The 16,560-nt window shown below is 34.2% G+C and overlaps 3 protein-coding genes and 1 long non-coding RNA gene across 6 annotated transcripts; 2 read left to right on the forward strand and 2 right to left on the reverse strand.

Annotated features, from left to right (window-relative positions):
- Positions 1-1,780: 1,780 nt before the first annotated feature.
- LOC105957884 (uncharacterized) lies at positions 1,781-3,875 on the reverse strand. 2 transcript variants are annotated; one of them, XR_001172775.2, is made up of 5 exons: positions 3,475-3,875; positions 3,239-3,298; positions 2,438-2,510; positions 2,140-2,213; positions 1,781-1,991 (listed from the first exon to the last, which is right to left on the reverse strand). It is a non-coding gene; the product is annotated as an uncharacterized LOC105957884 (long non-coding RNA). The 2 variants fall into 2 exon arrangements; XR_001172774.2 differs by having other exon boundaries at positions 3,239-3,345; positions 3,475-3,845.
- Positions 3,876-4,428: 553 nt separating this feature from the next.
- Positions 4,429-5,646, forward strand: LOC105957869 (F-box only protein 8). Its single transcript, XM_012981844.1, has one exon. It carries the CDS (start codon positions 4,429-4,431, stop codon positions 5,644-5,646), a length of 1,218 nt encoding a protein of 405 aa, XP_012837298.1.
- A 605-nt stretch (positions 5,647-6,251) lies between these two features.
- Positions 6,252-8,275, forward strand: LOC105957870 (putative F-box only protein 10). Its single transcript, XM_012981845.2, has 3 exons — positions 6,252-7,594; positions 7,714-7,760; positions 8,148-8,275. The coding sequence occupies exon 1, from the start codon at positions 6,328-6,330 to the stop codon at positions 7,591-7,593; it is 1,266 nt and encodes a 421-aa protein (XP_012837299.1). The 5' UTR covers positions 6,252-6,327; the 3' UTR covers position 7,594; positions 7,714-7,760; positions 8,148-8,275.
- On the reverse strand, positions 8,011-12,135 carry LOC105957965 (mechanosensitive ion channel protein 10). Of its 2 annotated transcripts, XM_088816957.1 has the most exons (7): positions 11,261-12,133; positions 10,689-11,173; positions 9,872-9,995; positions 9,467-9,760; positions 8,893-9,095; positions 8,506-8,792; positions 8,011-8,281 (listed from the first exon to the last, which is right to left on the reverse strand). In XM_088816957.1, exons 1-6 carry the CDS (start codon positions 11,990-11,992, stop codon positions 8,519-8,521), a joined length of 2,112 nt encoding a protein of 703 aa, XP_088673083.1. In that variant the 5' UTR covers positions 11,993-12,133; the 3' UTR covers positions 8,011-8,281; positions 8,506-8,518. The 2 variants fall into 2 exon arrangements, with proteins under 2 accessions (XP_088673083.1, XP_012837410.2); XM_012981956.2 differs by having other exon boundaries at positions 8,011-8,792; positions 11,261-12,135.
- Between the last annotated feature and the right edge of the window lie 4,425 nt (positions 12,136-16,560).

Below are 16,560 nucleotides of genomic sequence, written 5' to 3' on the forward strand. Positions count from 1 at the left end.
TGGCCACCCATATTCTCATTATTTGCCCCCAAAAATAAAATAATAAATGGGCTCATGCTAAAAAAATATATATTTAGAAGGAAAGATATAAACTAAATAAAAAAAGAAAAAAGAAAAATTGGTGTGAAAAAGACAAGAAAAGTATATACTAACGAAATAATCATTTTATCTAAATTAATTAATTAAACTAAATAGTAGTTTAAATGATAATTATTCACAAGGTGCAAATTTGACATGACTGGTCAATTCTTCTATAATTAATGCTTTATTTATACATCACCAACGTAGTACGAAAAATATTTGTACTAGGAAGTTACATGTAGACTTTTTATATATTTAAATAAAATAAAATTAAGTTGAATTTTGTATGTCGTGGTTATGACTAATGTTTAATCCTATGTTATATAATAAATATATATATTTGTTATATGTTTGTATTTGTAATGAAGTTAGGTCATGAGATGAGGGGTTTGGTGGCATCCCAAATATTCCATCTTATCCCTACTATTTTTATTTATTTATTTATTTATTATTATTATTATTTATTTTGTTTTAAATTTATTTTGTTTTAAATTTATTTTGGTGTGGTTATAAATTGGATATTCTGAAAAAAATATTTTGGGAAAATTCCAAAAAATGGTGTTTTGGTGGGAAAATGAAGTGTAATTGCAGTGGCGCCACGTTATCCAAATAGGGCTAGTGCTAAAGTGCAGGTGTTTAATAATACGGTGGGGCGGCGCCATATTCTATTCCATGACCTAACTTTGCTTCATCATAGTTGCAAACTTTTTTTTTTTCTTTTTTTTAATGGGAAAATAAAATTACATTTAACATGAATAAAATAGTCCACACAAATCTGGCCCAGTAGATTTAAACGGGCCGGCCCATATCGAATATTATGGATCTTAGCATGTTGAAGCAATTTTTTTTCTTATATTTTTTAAGGAAGGAGCCTGCTGCCAACCATATAGGTGCACTGAGTAAAACTACATTCTCGTATAATAGCTTGCAAACTATAGGAGAAACGTAAACCACGTAACCATGTGTGACAAGTTCGACCTAGCGACCGCTGTTAATAGATTTGAACATGAGTCAATTGACAGTGCACAAACTCACTTGCTCCAACTGTTAGGTCGTCTCTTGAAGTTAGATCAAATTACACTTAAAACTACTCAAGTTTGTTTAATTACATATAAAATACTTGGATCGAAATAGGAATCATATATAAAAATCCAAGAAATTCCGATTCTAGATCCAATAGTCACTACAAGAAAATGCACTTCTGGTGAGGAAAATATTCGTCACAATAGGTGCTTTTTTTGTCACTAAAACTTTTAGTAACGACGAATTTGTTACCTTTGTATTGTCCTCTAAAGCTCGACGCTAAAAGTTTTGGTGACAAGTTTTTTGTAATCGTTACCAATTCATTGGTAACTAAAGTTGGTTCGTTACAATATCGTAATCTATGGTAACAACGTGATCCTTACCAATACTATTTATGTCGTTACAAAAACAACATTCGTTACCAATAGTCAAATTTTGAATATTATTTGATATATATTTTTAGTAATAAAATTTGTCACAAATACTTATTATGACAAACTAGTCCTCGCAAATGCCCATAATTATTATATTATTTTAGCCTTATATAAATCATAATTTTGTCACAAATACTATGACAATAAGTAATAATAATAATAATAATTATTATTATTATGATATTTATATTTTCATATAGTTTTCGATAATGGCTTGTAAACCTGAAAAAAAGTTGTATAAATTGGCTCAAAAATCATATATACAATTAAAAAAAATATATCCCAACTAGCAAAAAAAAAAAATACATCTTTCAATAGAAAATATATAAGTTTCAAAAGTAAAATAAGATGACATGTAGCAATATATTTCAAAGTGTATGGCTAATATGATCAAAATTCAAGCTAAGTTCTAAAACTTCATACCGCACTGTCTATCGTATTTACTCCAATAACCTGTAAATACAAGATGGTTTAATGTTGTTAAATCATCAAGACACATGAACAATTTTAAGAATAAACGCTATACATAGAACAAAATAAAATTTAGGAAAATATGTATATTATCATGAGATCATATAATTGAATGTCAATATTTACTTACATTATAATCAACTCCTTCGTCTCTTCTCGTACACCTTGTATTTCTTCACATCAACTCCGTTTTATATATATGTTCTGTAATGAATGCTAATAGAAATAATAAGTAACCGCAGATGAACAAGATTTGCACATTATTCTATATCTCAAGAAGCATAATCACCCAACAAACACATAACAATGTTGATCCATTTAAATTTCCAAGACTATTCCGTTGGAATTCAAGTTTAATATTATATCCTTTTTGAGTCCTTGCAAAGACGAAAACAATGAAAAGAGTTGTAAAATTCCAAGTTACTGACCTCTTGTTATTTTTCAGTGATGATGACCCTACTTAGTCATTGTCCTCAGCCCGAAGTTGTATATAATCTCAATCTGCAGTAACCACACAATTAGTGTTACAAGTTGTGAAATGGCAGAGAAATGCTTAAAGGCTAATCAATTGAGAGACAATGTTGTAATAGCATAATAGAAGAACTTCCTTTTCTATTAGCAATTGATTTGAAATATAAATGCAAACAAAAAGACGAACGAAAGCTCAAACTCGTGCAAAACTTTACAATCAACTAATACAGAATCCATGCAATAGATAAAATAGGCTCCAGGGAAAGGAATATAAATACAGAATTATGCAAAGATTCATTTTCGTTACTCTTGCACGTATAATGGACGGCATATGAAAGCCTACATGAGAGTAAAACTTTATACTGTTAAGAGTAAAATGCCAAGTAAAACATACAAAACCCAGATTGCCCTTATGATGGAAAACAGAATGTAGTACTGTAATACAAAGAACTAACCAATTCTATTTTTATCCCATAAATAACTGTAAAGAGAAAAACACAAACACATTTAAGGTGCAACGGAAGATACCATTAAAGAACGAACCAATTCACACAAATTTTAACATGCCGTTGCCCCGCCAAGTTCCTGGATTATAAATAACAGAATTCCAAAATGAAACACGAATCAAACAACGAGAACTTCAACATTTTTTTTATTTTCCAGACAAGTCCTTCAACAATAAATCCCGAATTTGAATATCTCTATGAATGTACATATATACATATTATTAAACCATAAAATAAACCTGTAAACCTAACCTGGAAACATAAATTTTAGATGTTTGAGGTCCAATTGTCGTGTATGCTCACTGATTTCCACTGAATTGTGACCACCAAGCAATTAATCAGGAGTCTTATTATAAGAACTATAGAGACGGAGAATCAAACAACGAGAACTTCAGAAATTTTAAAATAATTGAAAAGGGAAGAGAAATAATTTTAAAATAATTGAAAAGAGGCGGAGAAATCAAACAACGCGCCGATTGGAATTATACCTCGAGCAAACCAGTTCTAATCTGGTAATGGAGCGGATCGAAGGCGATTTTGAGATGTTCGCGGCCGGAGACAATTCGCCGGAGCTTGGTTTGAACAGAATCGAAACCTAATTGAGACGATTCGCCGGAGGTTGGCTTGAACAGAATTGAAACCTAATTGCGAAAATTACAGAGACGGGGAATCAAATAATCGACAGAGATCTCAAAATTTGGAAAAATAATTGCAAAGAAACGAAAAAAATCAATGGAAGGTGTCAGGGCTGGGAGCAATTTTTGGCTGGGTTTGGGTTTTCCCCTTGCTATCGTATTTGTGAGAACGATGAAATCCCCTTATTAGTAATGAATGTTATTTTTTTGTCACGAAAAAGAATTCTTTTGGTAACGATTATTTATTTTATGTAACTACGTTTTTCTCTTGTTACCGAAAACTGGACCTTTTGTAACGAAAATTCTTTTTTCGTAACAAATCTTTCGTTTCGTTACCAGAAATTGAGTTTTGCGTGACAATATCCGGCTTTCGTTACAAGAAATCATTTCTTGTGACGAATAATCCAATCGTTACCTTTGTTTTGTTATTTAAAACATCTTTTTTTGTAGTGAGTAGCTCCGAAAATTTTGTATTTTTGTATTTTTTTTAAATAATCCTGAAATATTTATAAAAATTAAGTAATTTTTAATTCTGGTTAGTAAAAAGAAGGGCAAATTACAGTCACCTAGGAGGCAAGGACAAATTAAGGTGCATTGTGAATGATTTATTATGTCTCGAGGGTGCAAAATGCTATTAATTGTTTGTAAGGGTGTAAAGTGTCAAAATACAATATTTCAAGGACGTAAAGTGTAATTAAGCCATACTTTATAATACACTTTCTTCATCATCACCATCTCTCCTCACCGCCGCCTCAGCAGTCACCACCGGACGACGGTAAAAAAAATCGAATCTTTGATTCTGGTGCTATGGATATTCCACCCGATTTATTACAAGAAATATTCATCAGGCTTCCATGCAAAGACGTCGTCGTTTCCAAGTGCGTTTGTCGATCATGGTACAATCTCCTCTCTCACCCACATTTCACCGCCAATTACACAATTAATTCGCCGTTCACCGCCGTCTTCTCCGATCATCTTAACCCCAAATCATTTTCATTGCTTCAATTAGGTCAAAATGGAGGGTTGATTCCAACACCCATCAACCCTAAATTACCCGGTTACCCTGCCGAAAAATTAGATTCAAATAACTCCGATTTGCAATTCATCGGCACTCGAAACGGCTTGCTATTCCTGTTGTTGCGTATTCGTTCCCGTAATCGTACAATCGAAAAGATTTACTTTTTCGACCCGATTTTCGACGAATGCGTCGAAATCGTGGAGAACAAAGTAGCGGGTGCCGAATTCGGGTACGAGTACACGATCGGCTACGTTCCCGAAATCGAAACGTACAAGATCCTGAGATTTGTTTACGATGATAACCAACAAGTTTTACGAGCGAAGATTTTAAGCGTCGGGGTCGATCATGATTGGAGAATCTTGGAAGATCCATTCACTTTGTTGTTCCCTTTGTCGAACGGAATCTCGTTCAAGGGCTTCCACCATTGGGTTTCGACAAACCCTAATCTTGATTGGATATGTACATTTGGTTTGTTGGATGAGAAATGCAGCGGGATTCCGAAGCCTCGTGAATTGAAGCAACTTTCGCACGAGAAGATGAATTTGAGGGTATTGAACAACGATCGTTTTTCTCTAATCGATGTTTCGGTTTGGGGTGAAATTACTATATGGACAATGGAAGAGTATGGAGTTGCGGATTCTTGGTCGAAAAACGTGATATCGTGTTTTTCGATTAATGGGTTTCCGTGGGAGTTGAGGCGTAGCGATTATCATATAATCACGGCTTTCCCGAATGAAGACATTCTACTTTCTCAAAAGGGCGGCACGACATTCTTTTATATCAGTAGTGAGAGAAAGCAGTCGACTAAAGTTGAGATTCCCGACAAAAGTAGCTCAATGACGAACGCAACTGCATTTGTGCCGAGATTTTATCGAATCAAAGAGGATAGCACAAGTGGAGTGCTGCACCGTACGAGAAACCGGAACGTGTTGTCGAGTAGAGTAGATGTATCTACTCTTCCATCAAGGCTTAAGTTGTCTTTCAAGAGGCTTCTTGGTTTTGTTTAATTATGATTTGTTTCAATAAATGTAGTAATTTACGGTAGCGTGACGGGCAAAATAAAGATACCATATTTGTTACGGATGTGGTTGAGTTACGTGTTCGTATGTAGGAGAGCGCTTACATTTACGATAATGTAATAATTAGTCTCTTCATATACCTAATTAGGGGTAAATGAACCTAGTCGGGTTAAATACATCACCGGTCGAATTTGCTTCATTTTTTATCGAGTTTTCAAATTAAATTGTTTTTTAGTTTTGTTTGATAAGCAATGAGTCGAGTTTAAACGAATCTAGCCGAAAACCAATGAGCTCGAATGTTGATTTTTTAATACATATTTTAGCATTTTTTTTCATCGACAGAGATTTATAATTTATCGAAATTCGACTGCATCTCGATTTGAGCATTGAAAATTGAAACAAACTGTCATGTGCCCTTTTCATATTGCCCATCTCTACATTTGGGTTTTAGACAATAAAAAGAAAATTAATTAGAAAAGAAAAAAATGAAATCTTGAAAAGAATTGCAATAAAAATTAGATTTTCTTTCTTTTTTTAATAAATATATAAAACATTTTATTTTGTTGGATATTGAAAAAACCCTACTGTCACTTCCGACAAAGCGCCGCCAAACACTCACCCTCACAGCAGCTGCACTGTAATTAAAAATCAAATCTTGATTCTCCGGCCATGGATTGCTTCCCCACCGATTTATTACAAGAAATATTCATCAGACTCCCATGCAAGAACGTCGGCATCTCCAAGTGCGTCTGCACATCGTGGTACGATCTCCTCTCCGACCAATCTTTCACCGCCAACTACGCCGCCAATTCGCCGATCACCACCGTCTTCACCGAGCAGTCACATTTCATCTCCAATCCCCCCTCCCTTTTTCAATTCGCCCCAAATGGGGATCTAATCGCGACCCGCATAAACCCTAAATTGCCCGGAAACAATCGATACGTCGGAAGAGAAATAAACTCCACCCTGTACCTCGCCGGCACCGGAAATGGGCTGGTGTTCTTGATGCTGCGGACAGCTTTACTTAACCTCGTCACCGAAAAGATTTATTTTTTCAACCCATTTTGTAAAGAATGTGTTCAAGTTGCAGAAAACAGATTAGTTTGTCCAGAGTGGAATTATGGCTATAAGTATATGATTGATTATGTTCCCGAAATCAAAAGCTACAAAATCGTGAGATTCACCGACCCGGGCAACGATAAGCCCTCACAAGCGAAGATTTTCGCCGTCGGGATCGATCACGAATGGCGAATCTTGGACGACCCGTTAGTTTCGTCGTCACGTTGGTCGAATAGGGTTTCTTTCCGGGGATTCTGCCATTGGGTTTCCGTGGATAGTGACGGTGTCGTTTCGATACGCACTCTCGGTTTATCGGAAGAGAAATTCACTCCCGGGATTCGATTGCCTCGTGAATTGACGCGAATTTCGTACTACGAAGATCGGGTCACGGGATTGAGAGTGTTCAACGATCGTCTCTCTCTGGTCGATCGTTCGGATTTTGACGAACGTATTACTATATGGACGATGGAAGAGTACGGAATTGCCGATTCTTGGTCGAAAATTGTCGTACAATTAAGTTGGCTTCCGATTGATATGAGGGAAAGTGCGGATCTTTATCACGCGTTGACAATATTACCAAATGGAAACGTCGTACTTTCTCTAAAAGACAGCGTCGAACTCATCTCCGTCTGTATAGAGAAAAAGCAGGCTACTAAAATTAGGGTTCCCGATAACGTCCGCAACCGTAGCACATTGTATGGAACTGCGTTTGCTCCGAGATTTTATCCACTCGACGAGGACAGAATTCGAAGGCAATGGCATAACCGGAAAACTCCGAGTGCGTGGTTGAGTACCGTGTCTATTGCTCTATCAGTGTTGGTGTTGGCTTTGTATGTTAAGAGGTTTCTTGATTTTGTTTATGGCTTGTTTCGATAAGGTATAGTATTTTTTGTCGATTAATTATCTACTTTTTCGTGTTAGAACCAAACACGCGTTTGGTGTTTACTTTAATAATCGGCTCGGTCTTGTTGACTTGTTTTTTATGTTCCGTTTCAGATTTACTATATCGACAGTGGACGATCATGTCGCAGTAATTACTAACGGTATGTCGTTATTCTATGCTACACGTGGTAATATTTCACGTGCATTATGAATGGTACACGTATATGTATATATATATTTATCATGTCGCAGTAATTACTAACGGTAATGTTGCTCGATCGGTTTATTTCACCATGTATAGCATGGAATAAATCTCGAGATGCTCAAAGCCCAAATTTTCTTCTTCTTTTTTCATTTTGTATTAGAACGATACCGAAACTTGACTACTTCAATGCATCTGTTAACGAGTCCTTTTTCGTTCGACTTTTTGATTTCATATTATCTTTAATTTGACAGATATTATCTGGATAAAAGTGTGCTTATTACATATATACACACTCACACACACACAAACACACTCATATAATGGTCAAAATGAATTCTTGCAGTGCAAAAATCATGTCTGACATGGCAGTGGCTGATGAAGTTGACTTTGACTTTGACGATGATTGAATCTTGTTCACCGGCTAATCGATCAGAACCGTTCATCTTAATTGCATCGAGGAACATATGTAGCAGATCTCTGTGTACAAGGACATAGTATACTGTATGAACTTAAGTAGTACTGAAGAGCATTGTACTTGTTGTATTTTTCTTGCTTTTATTTTATGAACTTGTTGTAATAATATCGAAACCTTACTTCAAATCTATAATTCATCATGACAATGAAGTTATTCTTCCTCAAATTAAACAAGATAAATAGCCACATATATATGTATATATATCAGGTTCTTGTTGGAGCAATACCGGTACATATACTTCACGAAGGCAATGGCGGGCCCCTCCAATTGCTCCCGTTGAATTGTGCGAGATGAATCTCTTGAGGTAAGAGATGATACTTGATGTTTAGGGTTTCGAATATCTTCTTCAGCTCGAAGAGAAGCTCGGTTATTCGTACATTTCGGTCCCCGTAGTTTTGATGGTTGATTGTGTGTTGTACGCATAAAGCCATCTTCATCTTGTCAACGTTCTCGATTTCCTTCACTATTACCGAATGCTTTGGATTCCAATACTTTGGCTTGCTCTCGATGTACCTGCATTAGTTCGACAATTTAAACGTACACTTAGCTTCAATCTTTTAAGAACAATGTGTTTTGTTTTTAGGGCATGTTTGGACAAGAAAAAAAACCATACATTTGAATTGCTTTCTTGAGTGAAACTATTGTCTCCATCGGTGTGGAGAGATCGATCGTGAAATTGACTGCGTCGCCCATTTCCGGGCTTCTGTAGAAGTTACTGATCGGCTTTGTGATCAAGACCGAGTTAGGGTAGTAGATCTTCTCGTTGTCGTATCGAAGGAACACCGTTGTTAATATGTTCATCTCTTCCACAATTAGCTGCATTGCAAATTTCACATAACATCAATATACACTAGAATCTCGATAAATTAATAATCTTGATTAAATAATAGTTTCTCTCGGTCCCAACTCGGTAAAAACGTGTTACATTATTAACTCGATAATTTAATAATTAGCTAAATTAATAGAATTTCCCTAGTGCCTAATTGTATTAATTTATAGAGGTTTAATTGTACTTTGCACGGGTTTATTATTTATTGCATTCCCCACCCCTGTATCTTCTCTAATTGTTAAAAAAACTCTTTGCATTAGGGTTTGTGTACTAAATGTATGTAAACTCTAATTCGTACATATATAAATATCGATAAATTTACGTAAAATAAATAAAATAAATAAAAAATTTTGATTACCTGGACTCCGTCGATGACACAACGATCGCCTATATCGAAAGGGTGCATGACGAAAACAAAGACGATGGACTCGAAAACGGTCTTGCACATGTTCTGGAAAGTAAACCCTAAAAGAAGGAGCTGAGTTATCATGAAAGCTATAACTTTTGTGGAAGCAACTCCCATCACCATTAGGGTTTCCACCACTATTACCACGCTCACAACCGCACTCGCTAGTTTGTGAAGTTGTTGTACTGCCGTTTTCGTGTCGTTTAACGAGTGTGCTAGTGATTTTCGCTCGTAATAAGCGCGCACCTTAGTGAAAAAAAAATTTGAAGAATTTAATGATATATATGTATTAATAATATAATTAATAGTTTAGCAAAAGGAAAATTAATGATGGAATAATTGTTAATTTATGATTACCACCCAATTTCGGAAGGCGGATTTGGTGATCTTTCCGGTTTCGATAGCACCTTCGAAGAGTGGGAATACAGTGTGAATTTCAACTCTTTTCAAGAATCTCATCAGATCTTCTTCCTCAATAAACCTTCACATGTTCAGAAAATGAAAATTCCCAATTAATAAAAAAAAAAACAATTAAAACATGTTAAATCAACAAAAATAAGAAAAAGGGTAAAAAAAATAAATAAATAATGTAGAAAATATTCTTGAATATAAATTAAAACTTTCTATGTAATATAATATAGGGACTGAAATGAAAGTAATCTAATTTGAAGGGATCGGAAACTTAAAAAAGAAATTGATTTCTTAGTTATAATTTTAGATTTTTTTTAGAATGTTTTTATTTTTATTGGATAATTGAAAGTGGAGTTTGCATTGTAAATAGTCATTTTGTGAAAAAAGGAAGTGCACGTGCAAAAGTAAGCTACAAAAATCACATGTGCTAATAAGTCCATTATATTATGATCAATTATGAAAGTGCTATATATTATTATTATTATTATTATTATTATATATTAATAGATTATATACATAAAATCTAATTGAGATATGGTAACAAATCACGTGGATTTTACTCAATAATTAGCCAATATAATATTCCAATTATAAAATTACTTTACCAAATCATAACAAATAAATGAACTTTTAATCAAATTATATAGTTTTAATACATAAGATCACGTTTGAAATAAACAGAAACTAATCAATTAATTAATTAATTAATTAATTAATTAATTAATTAATTAATTAATTAATTAATTAATTAATCATGACTTACTTGGCGCCAGGTTTAGCTACATTCTTGAAGATCCTCTTAGCACAACTCCTGGCCTCCCACTCACTCGTGATCTCCGACTCGGTCCCACCGAACTGATCGACGGTTTTCGATATCGTCGTCAACCCGAAAAACCTAACGTAGCTCACAAGCCTTTTCACCGTCCATGCGGAGGCGGTGCTCTGCATGCTAAGCTTCCTCAGCTTCTCGATATCGATCTTCCTCGTACCGAACTTCTTCGACAAAACCCTAGTCTCCCTTAGCTTCGTCGGGAGCGACTTCGACGCCCCCATGTTCTTGCGGTGCGCCACCTCGTACGCCACGTCGTCCATTGGTGGCCCCGAGAGCGTGTCCAGCACGTAGTGCTGGAACACGCTCTCCTTCATCCGGTCAAAGTAGGTCGCCACGTGGAACGACGAGGCGAGCACCTTGACCAGTATGATCTTGACCAGCCATATGGTGGCGGCGATCAGCACCGCCACTAGTGCCTGGTCATATATATTAATTAAACAAATTTATAATACAAAGATAGATACACGAAAGAAAATAAAATATATATATATATATGTATATACCTGAAAGACTTTCCCGAGCAGTTTGTTCTGCTCGTGAAGCTTCGCGTTGAATATGAAGGTCCACGATACGAGGACGAGCCCTAACCAAACGCAGTTTTGGATGCTCTTACGCAATCCGTAGACGAAATAAAGAACCTTCTCCCTCAGCATGAAGTTCCTCTCGATGAAAAATACGATGATTCGTATGATCCACTCCGAGACGAGTCGGCCGCTAAACATGACGAGGACCATCAAGAACCACCGCCACGGCTCGAGCCCGTATTTGAGCCGGTTCTTGAACGAGTCGACCGTCAGTGAACATATCAAGCTGGTCGTCATGACGACGAAGAGCACCCACTCGATGAGTATCCGCCACCTGATTTTGAATCGATTCTTCTTGCGGGCCCGCCTCTCCTTTCGGTATCCTTCTTCGTCGTACTCGTCGTACTCCTCCTCTTCTTCGTCGTCGTCGCTGCTGAATTCGTCGCTGAATTCCTCGTCGCTGTCGTTGTGGAAGGTCTTGGTTCGTTTGAGGGGTTCGATTATTTCTTCGACGTTGTTGTGCTTTGGGTTTGTTGCGGGCTCGGCGAAACGGGCTTTGGGTTTCGAGAAACTGACGCGGCGTAGGGTTTGGAGATTTGTAGCAGGGGGGTTTGTTTCTGATGATGATAGGTTAATGGAGTGATTAGTATTGCTGTGATCATTATTATCACCCATGAACATAATCACATGATCTGAACCTGCTAATTCCATTTTCTCTCTCTTTATTTTTTGCTTAATCTCTCTCTCTCTCTATATGTGTGCGTGATTGTTATCATATATGTTAGCTATATATAGAGAGATATGAAATGGAGGTTAAAGATGGAAAATGAGATATGAGAAAAAAGTTGTGGTGGAATTAAGACAAAGGGTAACATATGCAATATTAAATATTATATAAGAGGGCTGCTATTATCTCAATTCATCACCAAAGTATATAAAATGGCATAAAAACCCTCGAATTTATAATCTACCACAATTTTTTATATTCGGTTAATCCTCATATGTTCTAAGTTATTTCTATTTTATTTATTTTTATTTTTTATTTTTTATAATCTTTTAATTTTTTTTTAATTTTTTTTTATTTTTGCAATGAAAAATTTATTACAAGATATTTTAACTTCCATATGAGATTATATAACTTTTTTTTGTTAGAAAAGGAAATTATATTAAGCCAAATTGGCAAATTCTAGAGGAAATTCCGAACCTTCAATACAAGCACTCTTAATTTATTTCTTCAAGAACATGAATTCATGCTCTTTTTGAGCTTCGAAAATGTTTTTATCTGATGAAAGTATTATTCACTTAAGGTGGAGAGGGTGAGATTTTGCGGTAAAAATTCCAGTGAAATGATGGGTTTTTTTATATTTTTTTATAAATATTTTAATTAGTTTAGTGGGGGGCGGTTTATAAATTTGTAAAAATATATATGTGAAAGAAGAAGAAATGGGCAAAATGAGAAATATATATAATTTGGTGATAAAATAAGATATTTTGAGGGTGGAAATCACGTCTCTTATATAATTAAAATGCGCATATATTTTTTTTTTAATTGACAAGAAAATATAGTGTTGATAGTATTATGTATTAAATTGATTAAATAGTAATTTAGTTTTATTAGTCCATCAATATATTATAACCACATGATTATTATCTATTGATGAATAATAAATATTTTTTCAATTGTTTTTTGAGGAAAAATATTACAAAATAATATGTAATTGAAAAAAAATATTGATATATAGATTATGGAATTTTGTATTCAAAGCATATGCTACAAAGATTATATATGTTGAGAATAAGTAGTCTTTACTCCATATTAAATAGTTTTTACTTTTTACTTTTTCCACACACTGCAACTAATATTTACTCTTTCACACACACACACACACACATATATATATATATATATATATATATATATATATATATATATATATATATATATATATATATATATATATATATATATATATATATATATATATGGCAAATAATATTGAAATTCTTACACATTTTATAATTTAGTATGATATTTTAACACTACTACATCGGGCAAAATACATTGATTATTATAACGCTCATCCATATACGAGAAGACACGCATACACAATATTGTACAATTAAACTAAATCTCTATTAATTAATACAACCTGAACTAATATTAACTTAGCGAAATATTAAATTATCGAACTAACAATTTAGTACGTTTTTACCGAGTCGGGACCAGAAGAAATTATTCTTTAAACGAGGTTATTAATATATCAATATTCTATTGTACTTGGTTTGGGTATTATAATGTAATAATGCGTGCTATTCCAATAAAGAAAAAAAAAAGAATATATCAATATATTCGAACTCTATATTATTGTACGAAAGAGTATGCAAACTGATAACAATCATCGGCTACATTCACATCATGTGTGCACTTAAATGCGTCGTGACCATTTACGCATCCAGGTGCAATGTTCGGGGAAATGAATAATGTCCAATGTACATGTTTTTTTTCCGTAATCTTTTATGCAGGCAAAACTCATATTGCATCCAAAAGTTCGTAGTTGGTTTTCCTTATTCAAACTAATATAATTATCGCACGAAAAAACGCCCATATCGTGGAATATTAGTACACCGCAGTCTGCACAGCCACACAAACGGAAAAAAAAAAAAAAAAAAAAAAAAACACCGATAAATTTGTCGACAATATTTAGGTATTAAGTTGGCAAGATCGAGAAAGTGGGATTAATAGCCTAAGGTCGGGTGTTGATCGGTATTTCGAACTGCATTTAGAGCTTAAAATCGGATAATTAATTGTTAAAAAGGAATTATAATCCTAATTTAGGAAAAGAATTGATAGAAAGTCAAAGCATTCATAACAGTTATGGTGACAAAAATAGTGTTAAAATGGAGCAATTTTTAAAGGCATAACAAAATTTATGGGCAGAAGCAGAAAATTCAAAATTGTGGAAGGCATAATAATGTAGAAATGGGAAGGCAGGGCACCACTAGTAATGGAGCAGTATTGCTCGGTGTGACTTTTGTGTGCCTGTGTGTGTATACACACACATATATTATGGCCACCACCCCTGAGGTATGGCCAAATTACGAAACAAACCCTTCTTTTAAATATTTTTACATAAAATTTATGTAATTTGGTTATTTACCGAACCAAAATCGTATATTCAGTTCGGTAAAAAGTCTGAAATGTTGGCGTACCGAAATTTCTGTTCGGTTTTAGCGATTTAACATCCCTAAATTTACCCGTGGAAGGGTATTTTAGTAAGATAATACATAGTTGAGGGGGTGGCTGTAATTACCCAAACATGAGGGGGTTTTCATAATTAGACCATAACTCAGGGGATGGCCGTAATTTGCCCATATATATATAAGCCTTTTTCTATATTATTTTGACTTTAAATCTAATTTTGATCATTTTTCTATATTATATATAAGCAACTATTTCAAATACTAACTTTTGCTTACTTGAATACTACCAAGTTTAAAACCAAAATTGAGTACATATTTATCAGTTTTTTCTTACTTTAATACCAAAATAAAAAGAAAATTACAAAAACACCCTTTTATACAAAAAATCAATTATATCAAATTTTATTAGAAATTACCTAATCAAAAACCAAATAAAAAAAAAAAAAAAAAGAAAAAAATCCCTTTGTTGTAAAAAAAAACCTCAACCCTCTCCAACCCTCGCCGCCGCCGCCGCCGCCGCCGCCGCCGCCGCTTCTTCGTCCATTGTTATCAACCCGCCGCCGCTTCTTCGTCCATTGTTATCAACCCGCCGCCGCTTCTTCGTTCCGGTTTCATTCATCCAAGTAATAATTTATTTCGAATTTTTTTTCTTTAATATTTACTTAGGATTTGATTGTTTGATATGGGTAATTAGGATTTGATTGTTTTAGGTAGAATGATCGTTAATTAGTAATTGGTGCATCTAATTTCAGTCGATTTGAGCATTGATTTGAGATTCGTGGGTTGGTTCTTCGTTCACAATTTTCGACCTGTATATGTCGATTTTTGATGAATTTTCGACAGCTTGATGTCGAAAATTCATCAAAAATCGACATATAGTTGTCGAAAAATGTGAAAGCTTGAAATGGGATTTTTGATAATTCGACAGATAGCTGTCAAAATTTGGATGAGTTTTCGACAGCTAGCTGACGAATATTCAACCAATTTTCGACAGCTACCTGTCAAATTAGATCTGTGTAATTTTTTTTTTATTTTTTTTTTTATTTATTTTTTTTTTTTTTTTTTTTTTTCGACACTTAGGTGTCGAGAATTGTATCAAAATTCGACACTTAGGTGTCGAAACTTAATAAAATATGAATTGTTATGTTTTCGACACATACATGTCGAAAAATAAGGGTATTTTCGACCTGTATGTGTCGAAAATACATGGCGAGTTTTAAAAAAAAAAAAAATTCAAAATCGATGTTTTAGCTCAAAAAATACATGAATACATACTTGAATGGGTTATCCTTGCTCGTAAACTACCATTCTATTGTCATTTGACGCCATTTTGCAAGTTGTGTAAGGTTTTGATTTCTCTTGTTTTGAGGTTTTTTAGGAGGGTTTTTGGGGAGGGAGAAGAAGGAGGTGGAAGAGGTGAGGGGTTTGTGAGTGAGGAGGGGAAATGTTTTTTTTAGGTTTTTGATTATTTGGTATTTAAGAAAGAAAAATAGTATTTGTAATATTTTTTTGGTTTTAATTTTCATTAAGGGCATTAAAGTAATTTACAATTAATTATTTATTTTTTATTTTTTTGGTATTCAAGTAAGCAAAAGTTAGTATTTAAAATAGTTATCCCCTTTTTCATTATGATTTTGGAAAAATTCAAAACATGAAAATTGTAGTTTTTTGAGTTAGCTTTCTAATCCAATTTGAATCAGTTAGATTGGATCTCCGGTGACAGTTGTGCTTGAATGAGTTACATTTTGAATTTTAGATAACTCAAAATATCAAAGTTGTAGACAGTGGTCATTGATTCATGCATATCTTTCTCACACGGTATCTGACGTTGGTGCTTTAAGTTGGATCAAAAAAGTTATCTGAAAGAACAACAAATGTTGTGTATTGAATTTCGTCAAATTCAGACTTAAAAATGGCCAAAATCATGATTGAAGTCGAAACAACATTATTAAAACTGAACCATGACCATAATAATCAAATTAAGATTTGAACAAACCCTAAACGGCAACCTTAACAATCAGCCCTCGATCGCAGTATTCCGTCTAAAATTCGAACAACATTAACGACCAACATTGCAA

This window comes from Erythranthe guttata, chromosome 1 (assembly GCF_056151865.1).
Source record: "Erythranthe guttata isolate IM_541 chromosome 1, IM_541, whole genome shotgun sequence".
NCBI classification, from domain to species: Eukaryota; Viridiplantae; Streptophyta; class Magnoliopsida; order Lamiales; family Phrymaceae; genus Erythranthe; species Erythranthe guttata.